A 9,878-nucleotide genomic window follows, 5' to 3' on the forward strand; every position below is an offset into this window, starting at 1 on the left:
CAGGCTGGTCTTGAACTCCTGACCCCGTGATCCACCCGCCTCAGCCTCCCAAAGTGCTGGGATTACAGGCATGAGCCAATGCACCCAGCCAACATATAGTATTTTTAATTAAATTTTAGGAGATTCAAAAATCATAAATCCATTAGGTAGGAATAAGAAAGTATATATGAGGAACATGAGAAAGAGATGGAAACTACCAGTGAAATCAGTGAAGAAAGACAACTACTAGCAGTTTCTTTGCTTTGAAAGATGAATTAAATGTTTACATACATTAAATTTAATATTTATCTACAGATAATAACATATAAACATGTTAAAGAATGAGACAATCAATGGGTAAAAGCTAATTTCATTAGCTTTGAGAAAGAGGACAAAAAAAGTACCAAATGTTTTTGCTAGCTAGGAAGCTAAGAGCAAACTCTCACTACTTTGTAAACCTATAAGGCTACTTCTTTTATGTGATATAACAACTCACAATTCACTGCTCCTCTTAAAGAATGGTTGGACAGCTTTTCTGAGCAGCTACAACTTTCCTAAGACAACTCATTAGACCTGACAATATACGGTGTTTTCATGTAAATACAGAAAATTGGGTGGGTAATGAAAAAGAATAGACATAAATAAAACTCACCAACTCAGGATGGGAAGTCGACTCACTGGAATTACAAAGTGGAAATAAGGCCCCAGATGAATCACCACAAAGTATGTCTTGTCCTGAACTCAATTGCTCACTACATTTTAGGAAATTAAACTCCGTCTTTCCTGTATGTGCAACACATAGGTTATAGGAATAAGGCAAAGTGCCCTCGCTGTAGTTGGGAGGAATCACAGGTCCAGACTTGACACAGAGACCAGGTTGGAAGCAGCTCCAGGCGGCGGGGCTGGAGGAGCGTCGCAGGCGCAAGGCAATGGCCAGAATCATGGCCAGGAGGAAGAGTACTGAGATCAAGGCCAAGGCCACCACTAGGTAAAACTGCAGCTCAGCCTGGGGGTCAGAGGGTACAGGGCGGTCAGTGATATCCGGCAGCACCTCCTGCAAGCTGTCGGCAAAGACCAAGTGCAGCGTGACGGTGGCGGAGAGTGGCGGCTGTCCACCATCACGCACAGCGACCAGCAGGCGCTGTCGGGCCGCGTCCCTGTCGCCCAAGGCACGCGCCGTGCGCACCTCTCCCGTGCGCAGCCCCAGGCTGAAGAGCCCGGGCTCGCTAGCCTGCAGCACGTGGTAGGACAGCCAGGCGTTGTGTCCTGAGTCTGCGTCCACCGCCACCACCTTGGTCACCAGGTAGCCGGGCTCTGCAGCGCGCGGCACCATATCGAAGAGCGCAGAGCCATCGGGACCCAGCGCGGGGTACAGCACCCTAGGCTCATTGTCGTTGCGGTCGCCCACCAACACGCGCAGGCTCACGTTGGCGCTGAGCGCAGGCGAGCCCTGGTCTCGGGCCTGCAGTGTGAGTTCGAAGGCGCGCAGCTGCTCGTAGTCAAAGGCGCGCTGCGCGAACACCACCCCACTTTGCGCGCTCACGGACACGTAAGAGGCTAGTACCAGAGGCTCTAGGTCGCTGGCCATGATGGAGTAGGAGACTTGGCCATTCAACCCCAAGTCCGGGTCCGAGGCGCAGACTTGGGCGATGGAGGCCCCAGGAGGGTTGTTTTCGGCTACACTGACTAAGTAGGACGCCTGGTGGAAAACCGGAGCGTTGTCGTTGACGTCGCTGATATGCAGGATGATGCTTATGCTGGAGGAGAGGGGCGGCTTGCCCCTGTCTGTGGCTGTGATGGTGATGTTGTACTCCGGGGTCTGCTCTCGGTCTAGGGTTCCATCTGTTACCAACTTATATGAATTTTTGGATGAAGAGATAATCTTGAAAGGGACTTCGCCTTGTAATTGACAATTAACTTCCCCATTTTCCCCAGAATCCTGGTCATGTATTTTGATCAACGCAATTAGTGTTCCAGGCACCGCGTTTTCCAGAATCATCTCAAGTAGAGAATGGAATGTAACTTCTGGGCTATTGTCATTTTCATCTTGAATATTAATTTCAACGGTACATTGTGCAACCAGTCCACCACCATCCCTCCCTTCTACTATCATTGAATATTCCTTGGTTTCTTCAAAATCCAGTTTCTTTTGAGTGGTAATTTCCCCGCTCTTTGAATTCAGACCAAAGATTTGCCCGGTTCTATAGAAGGAATAAGTAATTTCTGAGTTGATGCCCTCGTCTTGGTCGGTGGCTGACACTTGCAGCACAGTGGTGCCTGGTGGCACGTTTTCGCGAAGGCTGACTCTGTACACATCCCGGCTGAATACCGGGGGATTATCATTGGCGTCAGTTACCTGGATACGGAGCTCAGTGGTGCCGCTTAGGGGTGGATCTCCACCGTCCAAGGCAGTCAGGACTAAACGATGGTAACTCTGTTGTTCCCGGTCTAAGGTTTTCTCCAATACCAGTTCCGGGTATTTACTACCATCTTGTTTCTCCTTAATTATTAATGAGAAATTTGGGTTAAGAGAGAGTTTATACTTCTGTAGAGAGTTTAAGCCAGTATCTGCATCTTCTGCTACTTCTAATATAAATCGTGTGCCAGGCTGTGCAGACTCACTTATTTGCAGCTCAAAGGAATTTTGCGTGAATGTTGGCGTGTGGTCATTAATGTCCTCGATCTCCACATTCACGTGATAAAAGTTCAGTGGATTTTCAGCAACAGCCTCAAATTCCAGAGCACAAGCTGGATTCTTCCCGCATATCTCCTCCCTGTCTAGCCTGCTGCTCACAAGCAACTCCCCTCTCTCTGCGCTCACGGTGAAGTAAGGCTTCTCCGAACTGACGCGCAGTTTTCGAGTCGGTAACTCCTGGACGCTGAACCCCAGGTCGGTGGCGAGGTTCCCCACTACTGAGCCCTTGGGCATTTCCTCGGGAATCCGGTAGCGGATCTGCTCACAGAGCGCCGGGCAGAACAAAGGCAGCAGGAAGAGAAAGAACATTGACAGCCTCTCAGCCCGGCCCAGCTCCCCAGCGCCGCTCCCCATCCCTCTTGCTCTCCTCAGCTTGCTCACCAGCCTGGAGACGCCGAGTTACAAATAACCTCTTTATTGCAGATTTTCGGATCTCCGAATGGACTTTAGTTCCAGTTCCAGTTCAGGAAAAGATTCTTCTTTTTCCAAGGAGGAAGCGGTGCAAAGGCTGGCGCTGGGGAGTCTGAACCGGGGCTGCCCTGGAAAGCGCGTTGCGGCTGCGCGAGGAGAGCTGGAGGCCAAGCTCTCCACTTTGGCCAACAGCGGCGCCCAGAGTCAGCACTAGGAAACTACAGCCTCTGCTGCTTCAGTTTAACTAGCGCAGTAATTGTGTTTGAGGGCCTAACTTAACAAGCCAAGTTTTTACGTTCATATATTTAATAACAAATTATAACACACTCTTTAAGGTATCTTTCTCTGTTTTCTAAATTGTTAGAAATATCACGTTGGGTTTTTATGCAAACCTGCATATATTGGTCCATTCTTTCACCATTCTGCAAACATACCTTGAACTCTTTAGCTAGAACTAAGTATTGCCCTTGTCACTGCAATATGATAATTAACATGTTACAGTTCTTGCTGTCAGAGGCTTCATAATACATTCATTTCAAAAATTGATTTTTATTAGCTATGGCGTGTGGAAACAATTTTATCATTCTTCTGTTCATTTATACGATTTCCGACCCCCCAATATTTCTACTGTTTTATATTGCACATATTAGGGAAATCTATACTATTTAAAACTATTTTTTAAAGTTGTGGCAATTTTGTACCAATCCCCAAACATCTCCTCTTCCTAACAATATTAACATTCTTCATAAAAATAATTTTTCTTTACTCTTCTACTTCACAAAATATTACTTTAAGTATACTGCCCATATGATTCAGCCAAGAAATGACATACCCTACTACATTGCTCTTCTTCATATCTCAAAATACTTGTCTTATGTCATATCTTTTACAGTACATAAATTCATTCTTAAGAGTTACTGGGGAAATGCTTATCTATTCTGCAATACAAGGTACAAATGGATATTCTAGTGGATTGCATTATCATCCTATCTATGTACCATCACTGTAGTGAAGAAGTGACTTTGGAATTGGATAAATGAAGCTCATAAGTTTGTTTACATAAATTTATGGAATATAGTGACATTGGTCAACCTTCTTTAGTCCATTTGTCAGATTAATAAAAACAACTAGCCAACATTTTTAGGTAGAGTAAGGATTTTCTTTCCTACCAGGGCAATTTTCATCACAGTTTTTTAAATTGCAAAGTGCCAATAATATGTTGTCCTCTCATATGTGCATCCAAATGGTACACAAACTATGAAGTTAACTCCCACTCCACTGAATATGCACCATACAGTAGAACACTACACAATCCTTAGGAAATGTCCTTTTCATTAATAACAAACATTTATTGGGTCATCTACTTCTACCTTACGTCAATCAATTCAGGGATTAGCTTTATTCAAATGCTACAAGAAGGTATGCAGGAATATAGTAATGGGTAGCCTATATTGAGTTTTTACTATTAATATTCTTTTTTTTTTTTTTTTTTGGAGACAGAGTCTCGCCCTGTTGCCCAGGTTGGAGTGCAGTGACACAGTCATGGCTCACTGCAACCTCCACCTTCTGGGTTCAAGTGATTCTTTTGTCTCAGCCTCCCAAATAGCTGGGACCACAGGTGCGTGCCACCACACCCAGATAATTTTTGTAATTTTTAGTAGAGATGGGATTTCACCATGTTGGCCATGCTGATCTTGAACTCCTGACCTCGTGATCTACCCGCCTCGGCCTCCCAAAGTGCTGGGATTACAGGCATGAGCCACTGTGCCCAGCCTAATATTAGGTTTTTTTAGAGACAGGGTCTAGTTCTGTCACCTAGGCTGGAGTGCAGTGGCATGATCATAGCTCACTGCAGTTTCAAACCCCAGGGTTCAAGCTGTTCCCCTGCTCCAGACTCCCAAAGTGCTGGGATTTCAGACATGAGCCACTGTGTCCAGCCAAGACTGAATAACTTAATTGAATTGATCAGCTTATTTAGAACTTGTGTACCTGAAACGTTGGTTCTTAAAATCAACATTCTCACCATTTCATGTCGATGCACAACCAAAACAGCTAATTGGAATTGTATTGAAATATGTTCTTTCGTATTTTACAAAAGTCACTTTCAACAGTTTAAAATTACATTTTAATTCAGATCTAATGTTTTAGCTTTTGTTTTTTGTTTGGGGGAGCAATGGACATTCTAGGCTTTAGATTTCATGTCTCCATGGGCATGGAGCCCAGGTGACCACTGACACACATACTTAATATTTAGTAACCAGTCTCATCTGCCACCAAGATCCATCTTTAAAGTTTGTTCATGTTTTGAAAGATGGTAAGAAGTATTAAAGTTTTGAAGGGCACTGGTACAGAAACAGGGCTCAGAAAAGAGGTTTAAAGTGAAAAAAATCTACAAGAGCCTAGTTATAGGTTCAAATGCTAAACATAACCCTAAAAATTCTGAGATATATTTTACTTTTGCTAAGCTAATACAAGGCTTTAGACTTCTTGATAATTTTCTGAAGTTCTAGTTTAGGATACACACACACACACACGCGCGCGCGCGCACACACACACAAACAATAGCAAAATTACCGGCATGGATGGGTAGGTACTTCTTAAGTGAATGAGTGATAATAGGAATAAAATAGTGGAAGGCTTAAAATGGTTCAACAATCTTTTCCAAGTCGTTTAAAAGCAAATGAAACAACAACCTATGACTATTAGAGTTTAACTTTATAGTAACACCAACAAAATAAACCTGAAACTCTGTGATATGCCTTAAAACTATTTTCAACTATCTTCACAATGTTTTTCAAAACATAATTTATGCCAAATAAAATTCATCTGGAAATTAAAAGCAAGCAAAGAACTAAACTCACCTGACCACAATCAGCTTCATTCTTACATTCATGAAAATCTATGGATGTTAACAAAGAATCATTTTTCTCACAGCTCTCCTGACTGATGAGCGTGTCTGCGTAGTTGGGCTGGGGAAAGATCAAGTGACTCTTCCGCGAGTCTGCGGTGAGGGAGACTTCATGGGAATAGGTCTTCAGGAAAGCCTGTACCTCCTCAACACCTACAAAATGTGAGGCAGGCACACCCACCAATCTGCCACCGGAACCCTGGGGCAGGCGTGACTTGTGCCAGCGCCTCAGCCTGAGCCCCAGAAGCACAATGACAAAGGCAAGGAAGACACAGGAGACTGCAGCCACCGCCACCACGAGATAGAGTGTAAGGCTCGAATCGTTCCGGTCGACCGAAGGCTTCAGACTGCCCAACTCGGTCAGGACTTCGGGGATGCTGTCAGCCACGGCCACGGTGAGCGTGACAGTGGCGGAGAGAGGGGGCTGGCCGTGGTCCTGGACGGCCACCACAAGGCTCTGCTTGAGCGAGTCTCTGTCCAGCAGGGCTCGCGCCGTGCGCACCTCGCCGGTGTGCAGCCCCACCGCGAAGAGTCCCGGTTCGCTGGCCTTGAGCAGGCGGTAGGACAGCCAGGCGTTCTGGCCCGAGTCTCTGTCCACCGCCACCACCTTGGTCACCAGGTAGCCAGGCTCTGCGGAGCGGGGCGCCAGCTCCACGCCAGTGGAACCGTCTGTGGGGAGGGCGGGGTACAGGATCTCGGGCGCGTTGTCATTCTGGTCCAGCACGAACAGGCTTAATGATACATTACTGCTGAGGGGCGGGTCCCCGCTGTCGCTGGCTGTTACCAGTAGCTGCAGGTCTCGGATCTGCTCATAGTCGAAAGATTGCAGCGCATACAGGACACCGGTGTCAGAGTTGATGGAGATGTAGGAGGATAGGGGCGCCCCTTGCAGCATGTCCTCAGTCACAGAGTAAGTGACCTGGGCATTCTCCTGGCTGTCGGGGTCGTGTGCAGTCAAGGAGAAGATGGAGGCTCCTCTCAGGTTGTTCTCTAGGATATAGGCTGAGTAGGAGGCACGAGAGAATGTAGGAGGGTTGTCGTTAATGTCTGCCACGTGCAGGGCGATGTGAGTTTCAGTGGACAGAGGCGGTGTTCCTAGATCTGAGGCCATCACTGTGATATTGTAGATAGAGACATTTTCTCGGTCCAAATATTTCCTTGTCACTAATCTATAATAATTATCTATTGACTCTTCTAATTTAAAAGGTAAATTATCACGTGTGTAACAGACAACTTGACCATTCTTTCCAGAATCTTGGTCATGCACACTCAAGAACGCAATTACTGTCCCAGGAAGAGAATTTTCTAACACTGGGCTAAACAAAGACGTAATGATCACTTCTGGTCTATTGTCATTTACGTCTTCCACCGAAATGAACAATTTGGTCCTCCCCAGAAGTGCCCCCACATCTTCGGCTTGTATTTCCATTTCATAAAACGAACATTCTTCATAATCTAGACTTTTTGCTATTGATATTTCCCCAGTATTTTCATTAAGCTGGAATAACGGAGTTTGTTTTTCATTAATTTTCCGGAATTTGTATGCCACTTTTCCGTTGATTCCCTCATCCGGGTCACTGGCTGTTACAGTAAGCAGCCGCGTGCCTGGGGGCACGTTCTCAAGGACTTTCACTCTGTAAATCGGTTGAGCAAAAACCGGGGCGTTGTCATTTGTATCCAGTACTGTCACATGAATGCGCACTGTGCTGGAGCGACGCGGCTCGCCGCCATCTGAGGCCGTGAGGACCAGGTGGTGAAGAGCCTCTTCCTCCCTGTCCAGGGCGCGCTCCAGCACCAGCTCTGGGTTTATGACTCCATTGTCTCCAGTCTGCATGTCCAGGGAGAAGTGGTGATTGGGGTTGAGCTGGTAGCTCTGGAGGGAGTTCACGCCCACATCCGGGTCAACAGCTTCTGGGAGTGGATAACGTGCTCCAGGAACCGCGATTTCGTTAATTTTTACTTCTAGATCTTCGACCTGGAATTTCGGGTTATTATCGTTAATATCAATTATTTCTATTTCTATCCCAAAGAGTTTTCCTTTATCCTCAACCAGGATGTTAATATTTATCAGACACCGCGGGCTCTGAGCGCAGAGCTCCTCCCGGTCTATCCTGCCCGCGGTGATCAAGCTGCCGCTGCGCGGGTTCAGAGCAAAGAGCTGCATCCTACCTCTGGAGACGATACGGACTCTGTGCTTCGCCAGCTCCCGGGGGTCCAGCCCCAGGTCCTTGGAGACATTACCCACGAAGGAGCCTTTGTCCATCTCTTCTGGCACCGAGTAGCGAATCTGTCCCCTCCCGATTTCCCACAGCGTCCCCAGCAGCGCGCACAGCAGGATCAGCTCACCGCGTCTGGGGCGACTCTGTGGAGCGGCCATTGTTATTTTGCTGCAGAATCTCCTCAGAATCTTCACTGCGCATAAGTGGGTCTTATTTAGTTTCTTGCCGCAGCTACGGAGATGATAATCCTCCGGAAACCTGGAGTGCCTCCAAACAGGGGTGGGGTTTCGCTACAGTCCAGCAGTTTGTGGCATCTGCGGGTCTTTGCGAGGTGTGAGATCTGAGTGTTTTCGGTTGCATTTCTCTCCCAGTAGGTGAACAGCGGCGCTTAGAGTCCTAAATAGTTACTGCACTGAGATACAGATTACTTCTAAATGTAATACTCTACTAGATTACTGAGAAAAAAATACCATCTGCTTATTACTTTGTTTTGAATTTATTTGATTTATCCCTAAACCCATATTTTAAAAGAAACAGCCAAAGAATGTGAGATGAAGGTTTTATTTAGTGTTATTAAATGATTAGATTAGATCAGAATGATCAGATTGCAGCATTGGATTAAATTACTTACATTTTTGCAATACATTTGGTCTTAAAAAAAAACATGATGCTTTCATTTCCCACTGTGCTCTAAGCTTTATTGTAAATGTATTCAATATATACTAACAAATAACTATGAACTTCAGTTGTCACCAGAAATGAATTTATCTTGAGACTAAAATAGACCTACTGGAGATGACTGACTCAGAAATTGTTTTATTTGGTTTAAACTCCTTAATCATTTTAGAAGCTTTCCATAGAGTTGTTGCTTTTAAATTATTCTTCTAAATGCCACTTGAATTACATGTTGATAATGTTTTCAAATGAAAATTGTAGAATTTCAATAGGATAAATGCTTTTACCATTGCAGTTTTATGAGATATTATATTGTTTTGCTATTTTATTTACATTGTTTATATTTTTCTATTTGAATACTTGAAAGGTACAGATGAATATATGATAAAAAGCAAAGCTCCATCCCTTCCCTTTCACCAGAGATGATTAAACTTAAAGCAGACTTGACTTTTTAAGGTAGACATATATTCTAAAGTTAACTTTACCTACATTAATACTTTGATCTAAAGAACTGCAAAAAGTAATGACTATATAATACTTACTAAGAAGCCAAACAGTAAGTATGACTACAAAAAATCTGTTTCCCTTCAAGACCAGCCTGGGCAACATAGCAGATCAGCCTACTTCACCCTTCCTTTGAAGAATGGTATGATAGCTTTTTCACTGACTAAAACTTTCTTAAAACAATTCATGAAATCTGATAACTTTATATTTTCCTGTGAATATATTATGCATATGGAAAACTGGGTAGACAATGGAAACTATACGAGTTAAATTAGTGAAGGAAAATACTGTCTGTACTAAAAACAGAGAAATTAGACAGGTCTGGTGGCATGAGCCTGAGTTCCAGCTAGTCAGGAGGCTGATGCGGAAGGAATGCTTGAGCCCAGGAGTTTGAGGTTGCAGTGAGGTATCATTGTGCCACTGTACTACAGCCTGAGTGACACACAGGGACTCTGTCTCAAAAAAAAAAAAAAAAAAAAAAAAAAAA

General features: G+C 44.7%; 1 protein-coding gene across 7 annotated transcripts in view; it reads right to left on the minus strand.

Annotated features, from left to right (window-relative positions):
• Nucleotides 1–9,878, minus strand: part of LOC111526968 (protocadherin gamma-C4) — a 178,115-nt gene that overhangs the window by 118,201 nt on the left and 50,036 nt on the right. Inside the window, exon 1 of one of the 7 annotated variants that reach the window (XM_023193062.3) lies at nt 5,947–9,265. The exons of 5 other annotated variants lie outside the window; for them this stretch is intronic. In XM_023193062.3, coding sequence (XP_023048830.2) covers nt 5,947–8,370 — 2,424 coding nt within the window. In that variant the 5' untranslated portion in view covers nt 8,371–9,265. Of the gene's footprint in view, nt 1–631; nt 3,299–5,946; nt 9,266–9,878 lie in introns of those variants that run through there. One more of the 7 variants, XM_023193069.3, reaches the window with a different exon arrangement.

This window comes from Piliocolobus tephrosceles, chromosome 4 (genome assembly GCF_002776525.5).
Source record: "Piliocolobus tephrosceles isolate RC106 chromosome 4, ASM277652v3, whole genome shotgun sequence".
Lineage (NCBI taxonomy): Eukaryota > Metazoa > Chordata > Mammalia > Primates > Cercopithecidae > Piliocolobus > Piliocolobus tephrosceles.